The 19,409-nt window shown below is 43.5% G+C and overlaps 1 protein-coding gene and 1 long non-coding RNA gene across 2 annotated transcripts; one reads left to right on the top strand and one right to left on the bottom strand.

Moving 5' to 3' along the window:
• Positions 1–8,712: 8,712 nt before the first annotated feature.
• Positions 8,713–9,150, top strand: LOC138927360 (uncharacterized). Its single transcript, XR_011443874.1, has 2 exons — positions 8,713–8,849; positions 8,906–9,150. It is a non-coding gene; the product is annotated as an uncharacterized lncRNA (long non-coding RNA).
• An 8,782-nt stretch (positions 9,151–17,932) lies between these two features.
• On the bottom strand, positions 17,933–18,436 carry LOC138927361 (uncharacterized). The gene has a single exon (XM_070282695.1). It carries the CDS (start codon positions 18,434–18,436, stop codon positions 17,933–17,935), a length of 504 nt encoding a protein of 167 aa, XP_070138796.1.
• Between the last annotated feature and the right edge of the window lie 973 nt (positions 18,437–19,409).

The following is a 19,409-nucleotide window of genomic DNA, read 5'->3' as shown; positions in this document are numbered from 1 at the left end:
CAATGTCCCGGTACAATGTGCGAACTGCCAAGAATATGCCCATACAAGGTCTTACTGTAAACTGCGCCCAGTTTGCGTAGTTTGTGGTGAGCTTCATGACTCCGCACACTGCCCAGCGAGCAAAGATGACCAAAACTCGAAAAAGTGCGGCAACTGCGGTGGAAATCACACTGCTAACTATAGAGGTTGCCCAGTTTATAAGGAGCTGAAAAGTCGCATCCACCAGATCTACTGCCCGCACCCAAAATAATCAGTTCATAGCCTCCAGGTCAAACCCTGAAGTCTTCTTCTCGACTGCAGCCAGATCCTCACTAGGACTTATAAACTCTGACAAAAATGTCACATACGCAAGCGCTTTAAAATCAGGACTGGCTACCCCAGCCTCAAAAAGCTCACTGCCGCAATCGGCACACCAAGAACCGAACACGGCTCAGCAGTATCAACTTCCGGAGCAGCCAACAAAGTCTTACGGAGTTCATGTCGTTTATGCGTACAACTATGCAAGATCTAATGCGAAACCAAAATCTATTAATACAAATGCTGGTTTCACAACAATCGAAATAATGACTTCCCTACGAATATCTACATGGAACGCTAACGGCGTTTCGCAGCATAAACTCGAGTTAGCGCAATTCCTACTAGACAATCAAATCGACGTAATGCTGCTTCAGAAACAAATCTTACGAACAGATACAATTTCCAACTACGAGGATATTCATTCTATGGAACAAATCATCCAGATGGTAAAGCACACGGCGGGACTGGAATTTTAATCAGAAGCCGTATTAAGCACCATTATCATACGAAATTTGCAAAAAACTACAGGCCACATCAATAAATATACACCTAAATACTGGGAAGCAATTAACTCTAGCTGCAGTCTACTCCCCCTCACGCTTCACCATAGCCGAAGATGAGTTTATGGAGTTTTTCAACTCACTCGGAGACCACTTCATAGCAGCAGGAGACTACAATGCCAAGCACACACACTGGGGATCTCGTCTCGTGACCCCAAAAGGAAAGCAGCTCTATAATGTAATTATTAAAGCTAAGAACAAGCTAGACTATGTTTCTTCTGGCACACCAACATACTGGCCGGCAGACCCAAAGAAACTTCCCGATTTAATAGACTTTGTAATTAGCAAAAGCATCCGATAAGCGCCGAATGCCTTTCGGATCTTTTATCTGATCACTCGCGTGTCCTTCTTACTCTACTCCGACACCCAGGAACATGGGATCACTCATCAAAACTAACCTCACATAAAATCAATTTGGTTAAGTACAGGAAGTATATCAGCTCACACATTGAGCTGAGTCCTCACCTCAGCGACGAAGCCAACGTAGACAGTTTTGTTAATTCACTGGAGTCTGTACTCGTCTCTGCAGCTGGAGTTTCGAAAAAGCGACGCTTACATCGAGAATGGCAATGTCACAGATCGCCATCTGCTAAGCAATGCTTAAAACATGCCTCACGTCAACTTGATCAAGCTCTATAGCAAGAAGAAACATATGTCCATCGCCGCTACATAGAGCAATTGTCAACTAACAGTACGAAACACTCACTATGGAGAGCTCACCCAACTCTGAACTCACCGAAAGAAACCGTGATGCCTATTAGAAATTCCACAGGAGGGTGGCCAGCACGTTTGCCAAACACCTTAAAAATGTCTTCCAACCAAATCCTGCCACCAATGCGTTTACTTTGCCGACTCTATTAGATGAGCCCCAGCCTCAAAATCGTTAACATCATCAAACGACAACTGAATCCGAAAAAATCCCCGGGCTACGACCTCATAACTCCCAAAATGATCATTGAGCTCCCACACTGCGCCGTTTGCACTCTCACCCAGCTATTCATTCAAGCAACCCGGTTGCCCGATTCAAGCAACTGCGCAGCTAGCTCTTCATATGGTCGATGTCGAAAAATGGCTGTCAGATTGGCGAATTAAAGTGAACGAACTAAAATGCAAGCATGTTACGTTCACTCTGAACAGGCAAAACTGCCCGCCGATAACATTAAGCAACACTCTACACCCACAAGCAAACGAAGTAACATACCTAGGAGTACATCTCGACAGAAGACTCACATGGCGCCGGCACATTGAAGCCAAAAGAACACACCTAAAGCTAAAAGCCAGCGGCCTTCATTGGCTTATCAACGCTCGGTCACCTCTTAGTCTTGAATATAAAGTCCTGCTGTACAACTCGGTACTAAAACCTATATGGATGTATGGCTCCCAGTTATGGGGGAACGCCAGCAATAGCAACATTGACATAGTTCAAAGAGTTCAGTCGAAGATCTTGAGAACAATCACCGGGGCACCGTGGTACGTTCGCAACGAAAACATACACCGCGACTTAAACATTCTACCAGTCAAAGAAGCGATCGCAGAACAGAAGGTAAAGTACTTAACCAAGCTATCGGTGCACCCTAACCACCTGGCGAGAGGTCTAACAAGGTTGAGCAACCAATCACGCCTTCGTCGCAATGATTTACCCACCCAGCGAACGACATGAGGGACGCGCAATTAGAATGCAGTCTTAGTAACTGTTAGTTAAATTTTAATGTTAAGATTCGTCAACTTATTGTTCAAAATTAAGAGTAGATTCAATAAATAAAAGCAAAGCTATAAAAAAAAAATTTAATAAAAACAAAGTTACAGCATTTCCGATTCTGCGTTCTGCGTTTCTCCGAAAAAGATAGATAATTTTTGTCTGCTTCTGCTTCCCTTTCTGGTTGGTTTATCTCACTTATATTTGCGACCAAAGATAAGGAAATTCCGAATTTCGTCCTGCAATTCATTCCGCAAATAAAGTCCTGATTTAAAAACGGTACTTTTAGAAACTTAGTTTTGTCATTTTAACTTATTACTCCAGCGATATTCAATTGCCCATCGGCGGATTTTACCATCCTCTTTCTGGACTTAAAATTATTTTTCTCCGGCAGTATGCTTTTTGTTAAAGTAAAGTATGCTATTTCACTTATGTTGGCTCCGCTATCCAAAAGAGCTTAATATGATTGCCTTAATATTTCTGTTTGTGAAAAGGGACGAATGTTGTTATGCTTGTGTAAGAGTGATGAAACAATGGCATTGGCTCCCGAAAGTTTCTAAAATAATTTTGAATGCGCTCAGCGCTACGACTCTTAACACTTTCGCTTAATGGCTTTTGGCGTATATCCCGATATCGGGTTTTCGAACCGGGATGACATTTCGGACAATTGTGCTTATAAGTGTTAATAGACCCACACTCTTAACAAAATATGCGACTTGTTTTTAGACAATCTTGATAACGATATCTTAAATCGTCACAGTTCCAACATTTGATTTTCTTCATCGAACGAATGATACAAACTTCATTTGATTACTGGACGACTTAAAAAACTTCCTCCGTCTAGTTATTGAGTTGAATTGAATTAAATCTAGACGTCGTATAGATTCTTTGATATCGCTGTCTGATCGTGGATCTCAATGTCTTTCCTTTACAATCCGGTCACAATCAAACTTCAATGCCGGACCCGTAAAAAAAAAGTTTGCAAATTGCAACAAAAAAGGATAATTTCCATTTAGACACTGGTCTTATAAAAAAATATATAAAATCAAGGATATATAAAATCCTGGATAAGGAAACCGCTACATTTAAGGTTCCAGTTTGAAATTACACTGGATACTCTATCTGGTTTATCTATTGATTAATTGTTTAATTGATTTCTTGACGGAACGTTTTCTCGGAAAGAATCGCGAGGGTGGTTACTCCTAGGCATAAAACTGGGTACTTCAATATCCCATTTGATTGGAATTTCACGTCGTCACATCCTCTATGACTTAGACCGCGAATTTCCATTTGCTATGGTGGCACTAATTTGATTCGGGATTTACTCTGCCAAGCTCGATATTTGATTTTCGAAGGCCCCTGCTATTATTTGGTGTTCCCGCTCTTCTAAGACGCTGTTGCCAGCTGAAGAACTTCGCGTATGGTTTGCCTTTTCGGGATTCTGCAAGGTATTCCGATTTACCCTGGGAATAATGGTGGCAACTCGATAATTACGAAAGTAATAATTTATGGTTATTGTTGATTGGTAAAAGTAAATTATTAATATAGGTTATTAAATTAATAATTATTAATTTTAATTGGGACTCCTTAAATGTCTTTGTTGTGACAAATGCCTTTCATTAGCGGAATGTCATAGTTGAGCACAGTTCTGCTCGGGGGTTTTGAATCCAAACGTCTAGCCAGAGTTATGCATTGAACTTCATTTATTTATTTTCTTGCTAATTAATTAATGTTGTTTATGTTGGTTAGGTTACAATTATTTTTGAATGGGTCAGCTTTAATCCCTTGTGGTTTATCCCTGGCCTTCTTCGATGGCCTTGCTTGCTGTACGACTCTTCTTAAACAACTATTTTACTAGGGGAGACAAAAACAACTAAAGCTTCACAGGGATAAATCTGGGTGGATTCTAAGATCGCTGAAGATGGAGCGATAAATCGAAAATATAAATAACGCCCGTACAGTCTTATTTGGAGATGGCACGGTTCCTAATGCCAAAGCAAGTATCTCAATCCGAAAATGACCAATGAATCTAATAAAATTTGAATTATGTTCTTCTTATGATATACCCTTGCAATTAAAACCGGATATATATCTCAAACATCGGATATTGTTGGCTGATCCTTATAAGAATATGATAATATAACCCAATTTTTTATAATATAAAATATAAAAAAAGTCCCAAACTTCTATCTTCAAAAATACCAAAGTTGGTATTTCTACCAAAAACCATTTCCAATCGTTCAGTTACATGGCAGCTATAAGATATAGTCAGCCAATCGTCGGATTAGGTCGGATTAACTGACCAAAAATATATGGAGACTAGTTCGCGTAGAAACAGACAGACAGACGGACATGCTCATATTAACTCAGGAGGTGATCCTGATCAAGAATATATATACTTTATAAAGTCGGAGATATTTTAATGGGACTGTTAATGGCTTATGGGCTAATGGAGAACTCTGTACTAAGTCCACAGATGTTCCTTTAGCCTTCAGATATTGTTGGCCGATCCTTATGAGGATAAGTGCAGTTTGTCCTTTGCTGTTATTATGTAGTTGTACTAGAGCTGTGGCCGGCAAAATGGAGTTCTGAGTAATCAATGATGAGCTGGTATAGGTCGTGGGGAAGTGAAGCAGGGTATGGTGCCGATGTCCGCATTGTAAACAATTCTTGTTGCTGCCACACTGCGACAAGGGATGATGAACGCTGAGGCAATTTAGACATGCCTTTGTATGGTCAACAATTCGTTGTCCAATCCTTGGATTGGACAAAAAATCCTGATTGGACAAAAAATCATGACATCGCCGCAAAATATGTTGCCCCTTACAGTTTATGCAAGTGATGCGACATGGATTGTGGAGTCGTGTGTGGATTGTTCCCTTATGTTCCAGTCGTGGTGTGGAACGTGCTGCCCTTGTAGGAGCCGGAACCCTTTTGCTTGGGATTTTGACGTGGATAATTTGTCGATTTGTTGATCGTAGAGTTTTGCGTGGGCTGTGAACATTTCCGGTTCTCAATGATGTTCATGCTGACGAGGCGATTGTTGAGGAAGTTTTCCAAATCAAGGAAACTCGTAATGTCGCTGGAGTTTCCCAAGCAATGCTCCCAGGCTTGTACAGTTGTCGTAGGCAGTCTAGCGATCAAATGATGGAGACGATTGAACTCGTTAATGCATACGTTGGTTACGTTCAGCATATGTTTGATCTCTGATGAGCTTTCCCTAAAGTATGAGATAAAGGGTAAGTCGTGGAGGGCGTTCATGTGGTGCATGAATTGTAAACGAGGGTTATCATAGCGTTTGATGATGAGATCCCATGAGATAGTGTAGGCGCCATCCGTTAGTTCCATTTGGTGTACATCTTGGTCCTGCGCTTTAGGCAGTGCTTGTTTGAGGAAATGCAATCGCTGAATATTTGACAACGCCTGGTTCTGGTGAATGAGTTGCATAAACAGATCATGGAAAGCTGGCCAATCTGTATACTTTCCAGAAAATTTAGGTACTGGCAACTTTGGAAGTTGGACTGCCGCACCAGGGATTTTTTTAGCATTTTAGGAACAGGCGTCGCTTGTTGCTCGGTGCATGCTGGTAGCGGACTGGGGAAAAGTGTTTCGGAGATATTGAACAGAACGCTGTGATTAATTCCTCATCGAACTGGTCCTCTAAATTATCTAAAAGGTGTGTGGGGTAGCCAGCGCTTACAAACTCTTGATGATTCTTGTTGAATTGCTGGCTTATTAAGTTGAGTTTGGATAGGCGCAGTTGGAAATAGTGCTTATTTTTCCTAGAAGTGCTGTCCTTCTTAAAGTTCACTAGGAGTTCACTGATTGTGAAGATCTTTCTGAAGCGCAAAAAGCTGTCCGCGTTGCCACCCTTTGCCATTGTTTCAGACTCTGCACTGGAAGTGCTCGCTGACTTGGGCTTGCTCATTTTGCGTATGCACTCACACTTATGTTCGTATGGTCTTATGTATGTATGGTTATGTATGGTGACACTTATGTATATATGGTTATGTATGGTCACACTTATGTATGTAGAGTTTGCGCGACACGTGCGATGTAAAAATCAATTCCGTTATTTTCGCCTCCTCTTTGTCGAAGAGAATGAAGGAGTTAAAAAGGAGAATAATGGTTCCGTGTTGAGATTAGGTTTCCATTAACGACTTCGATGGAACTTTAGGAGATGGACATGGATTGGCCCCTTATGGCCCCCAAAAATGTTGTGGCAAATGCTAATGTACAAATATTTTTCATGGGCGGAATGTCATAGTTCTAGCCAGTCTTATGCATTAAACTTCATTTATTTATTTTCTTGCTAATTAATTAATGTTGTTTCTGTTGGTAAGGTTACTATTATTTTTGAATGGGTCAGCTTTAATCCCTCGTGGTTTATCCCTCGCTGTACGACTCTTCTTAAAAATCTACTTCACTAGGGGAGAGAAAAACGTCTAAAGCAACTAAAGAAGTTTGTTTGATTCACTTTTTAAAAACGGGACATACTTCCAGCTTAGGAGCATGAACAATCTCAATTCAAAAAAATACCTAATCCAAAAAAAAAAAAATTAAAGAATTGACTTGGAATAAAATATAAAAAAAAATACTACTCGGGGTAAAAAAAGGTTAAAGGAAATAAGGCCTTGCAACTTTATTTATTCTTTTCCGCATTTCCTTAAAGGATAATTAAAGCCGCGTCGAGGCCCCACGTAGGGCGCCATAATTCTGTAACGGTTTGGCCCATATCCTTAAGGTACTTCGATCTACTGTCGTTAAGGTAGGGAAAGTGGGGGTGATTCGTGTATCTTAAGTTGGGTCATGGTCGTCTCCCTATACGATACGTAGATCGTATTGCAAAGGGAGAAAAATTTAGAAATTGCATTTAGAGAAATTGCAACATTCCTTGGCTAAGGTCAATATTAGAAGTGGCAAGACATTTTTAAAATAAATACAAGGTAGTTATCCATAACCATAAATATTAGATCACTACGTGATTGCCTTGAGTCTAGAAGTAACAAAGCATTCTTACACGGTAAGAAAGGAGGAGCTGAGCGAAGTTTGCAGAGCACTCGGTCTACCAGCGGATAGGACATTAGAAACCATGAGATCCCTGGTGACGGAGTGGGTTGACGAGTCCAAGGACGACGACGTGCTGGTTTTAACGCGTGGGTTCGAGAAGAGATTCGTGCAAAGGTCCACCCCCAGATAGAGAGCGAGCAGGTACCAGAGCCAAGAGTAGGAAGGAGCATGGAGCCACAGTCAAGGATGTAAGTCCCAGTTCAGGTGGACTAAGCGAAAGTGGCTAGGCAGGTGCGAGACTAATCGTTTCAGTTCAAGGGAGTAGGAGACCAGTTGGAGTTTTTGGACCGAGTGACGTGACCCGCAAAAACGTATGGACTGATCATACACACCATGCCAAAGGCCAAAGGGGTTTTTTTAAGTTTAATATACCAGATCCTCTATAGAAACGCTCAAACTTTTAAATGCTGAACTCTCCAAAAGGGGTCCTCCAATGCAACGCTGCAAGCTACTAAAAAAGACTCGTCCTGATTCGCTCCAATATACGGCTTGAAGCGCGCATTTCTCCATCTAGACTCTGCTTCTGTCGTTAATCCTCTTCCAGAAACACGCTTCATTCTCTTTAGTGAGTCGCCATTCGAGCCACCTCGTGTCTTCCGGCCACGGTCCTCTGCTGTTGCTATCTGCTGCACCGGTAGATTCGTAGGGCAGGACTTTGCGTCGCCCCCACTCCTTTTATCTCCGCTGCTGCTAGGTCAACCGAACATTCTAAACACGCCTGCGCGGCCGCCGCGAGAACACTTACGTCTTAAATTGGTTTTATAAAAAAATTCTTTATGATTTATATCCGATCACATTTGCAAGGGTGTATAAGCTACGGCCTCTTTTTTTGCTTTTCGGTTTCGGATAAAAAAATAAAATATTCTGTGGAAGTTAGATAATTTTTATTGGTTAATATTTTAAAAACTCCAAGTAATCGTAATTACCAAAAATGGGTTTCTAATATTTTTTTTCTGGAATTTTTACAGCACCAACAGGAAATCATGCTGGGCGTTGGAAGAAAATTTCCCTTTTTGGGGCCCTTCCTTTAGTCGGACTACTTACTCTTATTGTATTCAGTTCTCATATGGAAACGGATCGAAGCGAGTTCAAAAATTACAATCACATGTACAAGAGATCCAAGCCATTCTGGTTTCGAGATGGAAATCGTTCTGCTTTTCATAATAGTCATTTTAATGCCCTTCCCCCTGCTGGATATGAAGATGAAATCGATGAAAGTGCAGTTGGTAAGGACCCCGAAACAGATAAGGAAAAAAAAAAACGGATAAATGAGTTTCAACAGGTGTCTAAGGATTGGCAGAGGCACGTAGATAAGAGAGACGCTCAGATTAAAAAGGAAAAAGCTAAAAATGCAAAAGGAACGATGGTCAAAAAGGATCTAAGCAATAATTAATTACACATCTTAATGCGAGCCAACAATGTCTTAAACCCACAATTTTTGACTTTTCTGTATTTTAAAATTCGTTGCTCATAGACAGCAGGGTGGCATCATTTATAGTATAATAATAAACAAAATTTATTATTTAATTTGGCACTATTTGGTTATATCTTAGGGATATAATAAAGTTATACTTTTGCGTCACCTGCCATCAATTCATTGCATTGAAGAAGCATTGCGGATATAATTCAAGGAATCTTTCCCTTGTTAAATATAAGACTATAAGACTATTGGGTTGTAGTTCTTTGGATACTATGCGTAAGGAATAGAGGACTTCAGTTACTATTTCTATTAGGACCGTTAAAATTTAAGCTTGCTAGTAAATGCTGCCTATCTGCATCACCGTTAATTAAAGATTGATTTTCTTGTGTTGAAAAACGACACCCATAATTATTTTACGATTTGTTAAGGGGGGTGTTAAGTCATAGCATTTAATATTAAATTACAAAATATTATAAACAATCACTTAATGGTACTTTCGACGTCTTTCTCATCCTCTTAAGCGAACGGTCATGCTTTTTTTGTGCGCCTTGCGTTTATGAAAAATATTGGTAAACCGGTTATTACTTGCTTGAGAATTGAATTTTTTGAGAAACTTCCGTTTTATCTCAAACCCTAACGCTTCGCATGATTTGCGCATATTTGGAGGCGAATAAATAATTTGTTTTAACTCAATTCCAAGCATAGCTCAGCTCTGCTTCTTCCCCGTCTTATACCTCATTCGGCATTTTTCCCTTGCACTCTCCAAAGCTCCCGGTGAAAGGAATAGTGTTTCTTAACTTTTTGTATATTATTTTTTAATTTTTTTTTTACTAAGAATGGATTTAAAGAGTTGATCACTGGTTTTCGTAAAATCAATGATCAGCTCTGTGCGCTTGACACTCAGATTAGCGGCCTTCAGCTGCTAACTGAGTCCACTAAGCGTAAGAAATCCGCTGCTTGTGATCCGCCCAGCCTGCTCAGCTGTCAATAACGCAGCCGCTCAAATCTCTGGCCACCACAAGGGCTATAACTGAGAACAATTCGCCGTCCGAATTTCACAAGGAAAATGAGCTTTTGTCTAATATGTCCAACGCGGTATCCCTTCAAGTGATACTACAGGTCCTAGTGAATGAAATCCCCGTCAGAGTCAATCAAAAGGGTATTCCACAGTCCGGCCTACCGGCACCGACTGATACTGCGGTTTTCGTACCTGCGACACCAAAACCCTTACAGGTGATTCCTCCATCGAAACATATATTTTTTTCTCGGCTTGCCCTTGATTGTCAGATATGTCCACCCTGGTATCCCTTCAAGTAATACCACAGGTCCTAGTGAATGAAACCCCCATCAGATGGGTTATATATAAACATATATTTGTTTCTCGGCTTGCCCCTGTCACTTCAGAGATTGATATCTCGGCTTATATCAAAGCCAAAACCAAAGGCGATATAAAGGTGGAAGACATAGCGAAATTTAAATATAATTATGTAAGGCGCCTACTATATCACCCAGTTTTTGGGCAAAAAATTTTGATCCAAGAACATCAGTCCTCATTTCGGTAGACTCCACTCTTGCTTCTGAAGAGGTGAAATCACAAGAGTTTGGTGACATTAAGTCTATTTGCATCAAAATCATTTTGTCCGGGCATGTTTAATATGTTCGTAGGTCAAATTTACCATTAACTTTATATCAATAAAATCAGTCTCAAACAAACCTTTCATGAACTCATTCTTTCTACACGTCATTCTTTTTATTACTCCATAGGGGCACAATACTAAACGATAAGAAAATAACAAGCTAAACTATCGTTATCGCATTTGACCCGCGACATTCCTTGCGATAACATTCGATATTGCATTCGACCAGACACATTGTTGAACAACATCTTCACTCAAAATCCAAAACCGCCAACTTTGAAGCGGGGCGTATTATCCAGCGAGATTGATCACCATCTATGATTCGCACGCTTGGTACAGATGGGTCACAAACGAAGACTATGTTTTCTCGTAGAATCGGCTTCTCTCTGCGGCACTCTTTCTCTCTCCATGTCAGCGTGGGGATGTACTCCAACAACCACTCAGAATCGGTCTCTCAGCATCCTCGCGATGCGCCTGTTTCCTTGGGGCTCCTTCCTTTATATAACAGGTAAGATGTTCCCTATTTAGATCATTTGGTTAAAGAGGGGCTTTCTGGTCCGCAGGTGGCTAACAATGCTCTCAGCCTCTCTCTGGAAACTCTCCAAGAAGTGCTCCTTCGGCCCCACTTTCTTTACTGTGTGACGCATCCCCCTCTTCATGCACTGTATCGTTCGCTCCCAGACTCCGCCCTCTGACGGATAATGTGAGAGCTTTCTGGTCCGGCCTTTACATGAGAGCTCCGCGGGGATCCTCTCGGGCTCGATTACCTCCGCGAATCTCACCGCCTCCCTGCCCACTCCAACAAAGTTCTTGCCATTTTCGATGACAAGTCTATACAATGGCCCTCGATGGCAGATTAAATTCCTGATCACTATATTACAGTAATCGATGGACAGGTCAAGTGCCAGTTACAGATGAATCTAGCAGTAATCTAGCGGTGACTTGCTCCGATACGTCGTTGTCCTACCGTTGTCAATCTTTTTCGAAAGCCATCTATGACAAAGTAAATTGACATGAAGAAATGGAAAGATGATCGAAAAGCAACGGTGTTGTAAATGAGGAGTATTTAATTTTTTAAATAACTTTGGAGTTGCCGACAATTAGGAGATGCCTCTGTAGTTGGCAGCATCGGACTTTTCCTCTTTTTTATGTAAGGGAATTTTTTATGCAAGATTCCTTCCACTTAAGGGGAAAAATCGAGGTTTCCAAAGAGAAGTTGAAAAGTCTATGTAGAGGTTTCCACAGAGCCCTGGCGCAGTATTTTAGCACACAGCCTGGTACTCTGTCGGGGCGGGATGATCGACAGGTACACAGTAGACTGTGTAGGTCCATCTTGGTGTGTCCATAGGGAGTGCTCTTCCAAAGACTACCTTCGTCCGCAACCACGTCACGGGACAATGAAAATTGCCATGTAGATTTTCCTAACCCATGACCACAGATTGAATCCCGCTGGCCGGGAAGATGCCATCTGGGCTGGAGATTTGAAGGGCTTGAAGCTGTTTGTCGCCCAACTTCGACAAGTATTACTTAAGAGGTATTTGAGCTGGCTCTTGGGAGCTTCCCCTTCCTAGGGTTTCGTTACTGGACGTGGTCCAGCTACCATCCGTGGTGTTAATGCCTGGACCAAGTTTAGCACGACCATTTAAAGATATCGAAGGATACATTAGGATACATACATAGGATAGTGCATACGTAGGATAATGCACTATCCAATGTATGTATCCTTGACTGCTGTACCGCAGGGTACTTCTGTGTTTGCAAGCGAAAGCTTGGTCTTTATGGTTTGGTTGTTGGATGGTGGTTTCTTTTACTTGCTTCTGCCCGATCTGCTTTTGGGGCAGGCCTTATTGAATGCCCTGGCGCAAGCCGACGTTAGCGTGCTCACGTTGGCGTCCAGGCTAACCTCCTGTTAACTTCCCTTGTTGGAGATTCCACCAAGAATATGTCTATTTTTTCCTTGTATGTAGCTCCCAGTTTGGTTTCCTATGATTTTACTGCTAGCCGAGTGAAGTTCATGGCTTGTTCAAGGCGAAATTGACCACAAATTCTTTTTATCGATGGTCCGAGAAGCAGTGCTTTTTCAGGACTCCCCATCCTGTCTGCTAGGGAGTCTGAGTAAAGAGTTACGTCAAGTAGTTCCCTTCTGTTCTTGACTATGAAGGTGGGTTTTATGCCCCTGTTACCCACCAGAAGATTTGAGCTTAGGATAAAGTCGAACATTGACTCATCCCTCTCGTTTGTTTTAGTGCTTCCCCACTAATGATGATGGGCGTTTCATCGCAACCTATAATCAGGTCGATCTTTTGCTGCCCGCTGTCTTCCACCAGGATCTCCTCCATGAAGCTACCTCCGTCCCTCCCGTTTACCACCCTTCGCCAAGGTCCTATGGGATGAGCCCCTATCCTTGTTTTTTCTGCTTCCGCTCGCCACAATTTGCCGCGGCTAGCTCACAGAGTTTCGCGGATCCGTTCCACCGAATTTATAGATTCGACGTGATTGCCCAAGCCCAGAAAATAATAAAAATAGCTTGAAGTTTTCACACTCTTTATTTCGAGACCTCTTTACACTACAAAAGGCTTTCGTTCTCTCTTCCTCTTTGCTCCTTCCGTTTCTGCAGGCTCCGTCGTCAGCGTCCTCTGCGGGTTGTTCAGGATAAGCCGCCGCCCGAGAAACACCCCCTTGGCACGATCTTTCGCCCCCCCTACTCCCGAGAACCTCCGTGCATAAGCGCCGGCGGGCCGGGATTTGAGGTTGGCTGAGGTCTGTCGCCTCCCTGTGCATACGCTCCGGTGCCAGGTTTGGAAGTCGCCATGTGACTGACCATACGTCGCGCTCCCGCTACACCGGGACACCGTGCATACGCGCCGGCGAACCCGAGTTTGTTGTGGCGGGGCTGGTGACCGGAGTGTTCTTTGACTTGGCCGCAAGTCCTCGAGTCAGCCGATCCTTGTTTCGCAGGACCACGCCTGTTGGTTGCGATTCCAGGAATCGGTAAGGCGTACGCCAGACTTATCCTTTCTTCACTTCCTTGCAAAGCTACCTTCCGTGTTCGGGAATGGCCCTACTCGACTCTGACGCTCGTCAGGCTCGTAGAGGAAGCCGTCCCGCAACGGGTCCTTGTCTCTTTTGTCCTGTACGTCTCGTGACCACTGGGCGTTTGATACCAAGTAGGCCTTCTTGTTTCGCAGGACCACACCGGTTGGTTGTGACTTCAGGAGTCGGTACGGCATACCCCAGACTTATCCTTTCCTCACTTCCTTGCAAGGCTACCTGCCTGTTCGGGAATGGACCAACTGGACTACACGACCCTGGGTTTTTAGAGGAAAGTCCAGCAATGGATCCTTGCCTTATTTGTCTACTCGTTCTACTTGTGTTTGGCTGTCGGACTCTCCAAAGGACCGCCTTTCAAACAAACCGAACTCTTTTTAGAAACGCTCTAACACTTGAAAGGCGGACTCTCCACAGGCGGTCCTCCAACTCAACGCTACAAGCTTCCTAAAAAGACTCCAATGGGGCTCCTTTCATACTGACTGGAGCGTCCGATAATCCTCCTGGATTCTGCTACTGCTGTTAATCCTGCTTCCAGAACCACGCCACTTTCCCGTTGGCGGGTCGCTGTCCGGCCACGGATCTCTGCTGCTGGTATGTGGTGCACTGGTGGGCTTCCAGGGTCCGCTGCACTCTGCGTCGCAGCCCCGCCTTTGCTCCTTTGCTTCTCACTCCGCCACACTTTCTAGGTCACGCCTTCGCATCGTGCTGATTCCCCCACTCGACTACTGTTCCATCGTTGTTCCGGGAACCGTTTAGTTCCACTTCGATTCCCCCGGGTGGCGGCGTTTACCCCTTCACTGGACACCGTTACGTTCCACTTGGATTCCGTCCTCCCACAGGTAACATTACTTCGCCCTTCGCCGGAACCCACAATAACTGGATGTCACATTCCCCCCAACCTCCCGTACTGATCCTGGCGACATTCCATTTGGCTGCCAGGTTGATGACCGGTGGTTGACCCCCTTTTTCCGCTTTCGCGCCTCCTCGGCCCCTTCCTTTGCCCCCGGCTATCTGTAGCGTGTGGGGAGACTAAATCTCCTCACAATTCCAATGAGGGTTCTTTCCTTCGTTACCTCGGCGAACGAGAGGTTGAACGGCTGCGGCTGGACCTTCTTCTTCTTCTTACACCCGCCTTTGCCGATTGGTAGTCGGGCAGGACCTCCCTTGCCCATCTTGTCCACCCCGATGAGTCCGCCCTCATGAGGATGACGGCTGCTCTTCTCCTGTCTGTGTAGGAGCCTTACCTCTGCGGTTTAGAGGTTGACCCTAGGGTCTTTTTCACCACGTCGTGCGGTGGATGGCTAGCCCTGCATTAGAAGAAGATGCCTTGGCATCCTACTTTCCCCTCTGTAGGGACTCTCTACATCCCAGCAACCCCTGGCTTTTGAGGGCCTTGGAGTTTGACCCCATTTCCTGACTTTGTTCGGATGTTCCGTTCTCCACTATGTTTTTTTTAGGTTTTTTTAAGAAGTGTTAATATTTTTTACCCACGAGTAGGCGGGAAGGGGTTCGTCCATCATTCATTCGTATCCCGCTTAAATCCTGGTTTATAATATAAGCCTGGTTTAAAATGGAATGTCGACCGGTCCCAACATCGGACACGGACCTTTCGTCATAAGCTGTTCCACATCTTCCAAAATTAGACAAAATCCTCGGCAGAGACAAGACCTTACCTGTTTTCAACCGCCCTCACGTGGAGAGTACAGCACGCAATTCCTTGCGTGTAGGTCTCCCTGTTGTACCTTTTTGTGGCACAACAGGCAGAAAGTAAGCTGAAAGCATGACGGTTCAAACGTGCGGCATCTCGGGCCAAAGAAATTTCCTAATTTCGAAGTTTTGGTTGGTTCGTTGACCCCATTTTCGGACTTTTTTTTAGGGATTTCCGTTCTCCGCTTGGGTTTGTATTTGGCAATGGAGTATTCATATCTTATACCCACGAGTCGTCCATTATGACATATCCCGCTTGTCATAATAAGCATGGTTAAAACTGGAGGTCGGCCGTTGCCTAGAGTTCGCCTAGCGTCAAATGCTGATATGATATTAGCATCCTTCGGCATATGCTATTCCACCTTTTGCCACCCAGGGAATCCTCGGAGTATATTTCATACAAACTATCAAAGAATTTCCATAGAAAAGTTCCTCGCATCGAGGAATTCGAACTTCCCCAAGAATTCTCACGGAATTCTGCAAAATTCCTGCAATAACTCGAAGAGAATTTAAAACTTAATACCCTTGGTAATCCCTGGGGTAGGATTCCTCTCACGTAGGAATCTGAGAGGAAATAGCAGGGATTCATAGGGGAATGAGGAATTTGGATGTAAGGATTTTTTCTTGTAATAAATTGGGTTATATTATCATATTCTCATAAGGTTCGGCTAACTATATCCGATGTTGGCGATGTTGGTTTTAGCTTTCCTTTCTTGTACTTTATTAAAAATTATTAATATTACAAACTATTTTTACAATTTATTTATTTATTTTATTTTTTGTTATTATTATTTTTAACACAAGTCAGAGCGCGTCCCAAAACTTTCTTCGGCGAGTTCCCCGGAGCCACGTTAGATATACTATCTGTAAATAAAATAAATAGAAATTAGATATTGCTTACATTATTTGTAATTAAAATACATACTCCATACTCAAAACTCCATAAAAATATGAGAAGGCCTTCATTTTTTTTCCCCACTAACTCCGTCTATGTTATATTGGACGATAAGCTCCTCAACAATAACATATTTAAAGGTCAATGGTCCGCGCTTCAATAAATTTGTGACTGCGTTGGTCTGGCAAAAAAAAAAGGGATTAAATATTTTTTTATATTTAATTAATAAATATTATACTTACACATTCTTTCTTCATGCCGCGGCCTAAGGCAAAATCTAAGGCCTCAATGCCTCTTCTGTGCGAATTGGGAATTCCATGTTGACAGCATTGCTGGTATATATTTAACGGACTTAATTAATTAATTAAATAACTTAATTATATGCACATTACTTTTTACAGAATTACAAGACCGGGAGTCGGCTTTGCGACCAACAATGCCTAAGTTATAAATTAATTGCTTAAACTAGCAACTAGCTGCTTGACCCGACATTCTCCCCTCAATTGAGGCCTCTATTCCAACTTCATCCTTAAGGGGTAACAGGCACAGCTTAGACACTGCTCGCTTGGTAAGTCCAGATGAGGTTTTAATCACCGCCACTTGAAAGACTCCATCTCTACCAGGGATAAACTCCATTATTCATCGGAGGAGGGTTCTCGTTCTTTACTTGCACCACATCGTTCAGGGCCAAGGCAGGACCGGAGCACGTTATTTGGAGCGCTGCTGAAGAAGGTTTAGGTACTCCTCCTCCCATCGGGACCAGAAAGACTGCTGCAGGAAAGACACGCGCTGACAGCTGTCCAACTCGTTGAAGTTTAGCTTTGTGACATCAGGCTCGATAAAGCTGACTGACGGACCACCAGTTAAAAAATGAGCCGGGGTTAGAACATTAAGGTCTGCAGGATTTTCTGAAAGAGACAATAAGGGTCGTGAATTTATAACAGCCCCAATATGGCACACCACTTTTCTCAGCTCCAGCTCCTCGAATCCAAAAACTGCAGATCCAACATCTCGGTTAAAATGGTGCTTAGGGGTTTTAACCGCCGCTTCCCATAGACCACCGAAATGCGGAACTCAAGGAGGAATAAAATGCCAATCGATGGAATCCATAGAGCAAAACTCCAGCAGTGCCCGTTGATGCTCATCGCTTAGAAATAATCGGAGCAGCTCCTTTATCTCGTTTTTGGCTCCCACAAAGTTGGTTGCGTTGTCAGACCAAATAAGTTGAGGACTGCGGCATATAAACCGATTCAAAGCCTGTAGAAAAGAAATTGTGGACAGAAAACGCTGACTTAACATTTTACTGGAGCCTTATTACGCCCTTCCGGCTTATGATAAAAACCCCCACAAAAATCCACAGCAGTGGATTGGGACCGATTGGGGTCCCAATATTGGTACGTAAGATCCGCTCATGGAAGTCAACAATTATAGCCAGCGTAACTGGATGGCTTCTAGGTAAAATAATTGGATGCTGACTATCAAAATCCAATGAAGTTTTTAGCCGACCATCTGCGCGCAACAAACCAAATTTATCCAAAAAGGGACCAGTACGACTCTATAGAGGATATCTCCTGGTATCAAAGAAGTGGGAACATACCGTCACTCCATTTCTTTAGTTAGCCTCTGAAGGGTCGAAACTCGATTGGCGACGAAAACATTAAGGCGAGAGGATTCTTCTTGAATCCAAGACAGAGCCACAGCAGAATTGCACCAGCAAAAATACTTTCCAACGTAGACCTTCAACTTGGCTACTTCCAACATAAGTCGAGCCAACAACTCGGCTCCCGATAACTCCAGCTTCACCACTATAACAGTCTTTAAAGACGCAACTCCTGCGCCCTTGGACACGACATAAACGCAAGCCCCATACGCCTCAATGCTGGCGTCACAGAATCCAAGGACCTCCACCTCGGACTTCGATGTTAGCCCCCATCTAGGGAATTCGACGCGCTGCGCACTAACAAAGCTGCTACAAATCATATTCCAGTCGCAGTGAAGAGCGTGAGGAAGACTTTTATCCCAGGACAACTTCTCACGGCACAGCTTCTGGAGAAAGATCTTCGCCTTTGCAATTACAGGACCGACAAGGCCTAATTGGGTCATAAAACCGAGCGACTGAAGAAAGAGCGCCGCGCCTAGTGGGCTTTAAGGTTGGTTGAATCCCTTCAAACGAAAATAGCAAGTGATCAGTTGCAGGATAGCACGTCAGTTGCAGAATAGCACGCAAATATCTCGAGTAATGGCCACCCGATGGCATTGGAATTTTAACCGAATATTCAGTAACTTTGGCTGAATAACTGGGCCAGACATCAACACGTCATTCAGTGAATATCCAGAAGTGGTGACAGCAGATCCACCAAAAACAACACTGAGCTTGATTGTTGAACTGTCCTCCTCCTCTATCAGCAGGGACGGGAGACATATGACTCAACTCCGAATACTCCTTTATAAAGGCAGCATATTGCTTCTTCAATTGAGGACGGCAACAGAGCTTCCTTTCGAGGGAAAAAAATCGTCGAACGGCTTGGGAGTAAGATTCTCCCAGCAGCTTAGAACCGCATTTTAACGGAAGCCTCACAGCGTAAGCGCCGGAATCCAGCCGAGCAACATGTTGCACGAAATGCGCATCTCAATCTAGGTCCTCCTTCGTCCGCATCAGAATAGGCTCGGAGCAGTCTTCGATTTCCCATAACCGGCGGAAAAGAGAATCCAACTGATCATCCAGCATTGTTTCGCGCTTCTGAACATTCTTGTGGGCAGTGGAAACGAGTGATCTTCTCTGGACATGTGAACCGCCTCCACACACAACCCATCCAAGTCGGGTTTTCTGCACCAATGGTACGCCGGCTGAGAGCTTAATTTGCCCAACACCCTGCAGCTCATAAAATAGACTGGCTCCGATAAGAAGGTCGATGCGCTGTGGACGGAAAAATTCAGGACCAGTCAAAGAAAGATTGCCAGGAATATTCCAACTGGAGACATCGAATCTGAAGCTAGGCTGCAGGTCCGTGCTATTGGCGGCGATGACGGAGTTAACCGCAGGAGAACATCAACAGACATTATATGAGACCATCCA

This window comes from Drosophila bipectinata, unplaced genomic scaffold (assembly GCF_030179905.1).
Source record: "Drosophila bipectinata strain 14024-0381.07 unplaced genomic scaffold, DbipHiC1v2 scaffold_229, whole genome shotgun sequence".
NCBI classification, from domain to species: domain Eukaryota; kingdom Metazoa; phylum Arthropoda; class Insecta; order Diptera; family Drosophilidae; genus Drosophila; species Drosophila bipectinata.
This window is presented reverse-complemented; position numbering and strand designations above follow the sequence as displayed.

Excerpts from the sequence above, each read along its gene's own strand:
- LOC138927361 (XM_070282695.1), bottom strand. The coding sequence starts at position 18,436 with ATGACCCAATTAGGCCTTGTCGGTCCTGTAATTGCAAAGGCGAAGATC.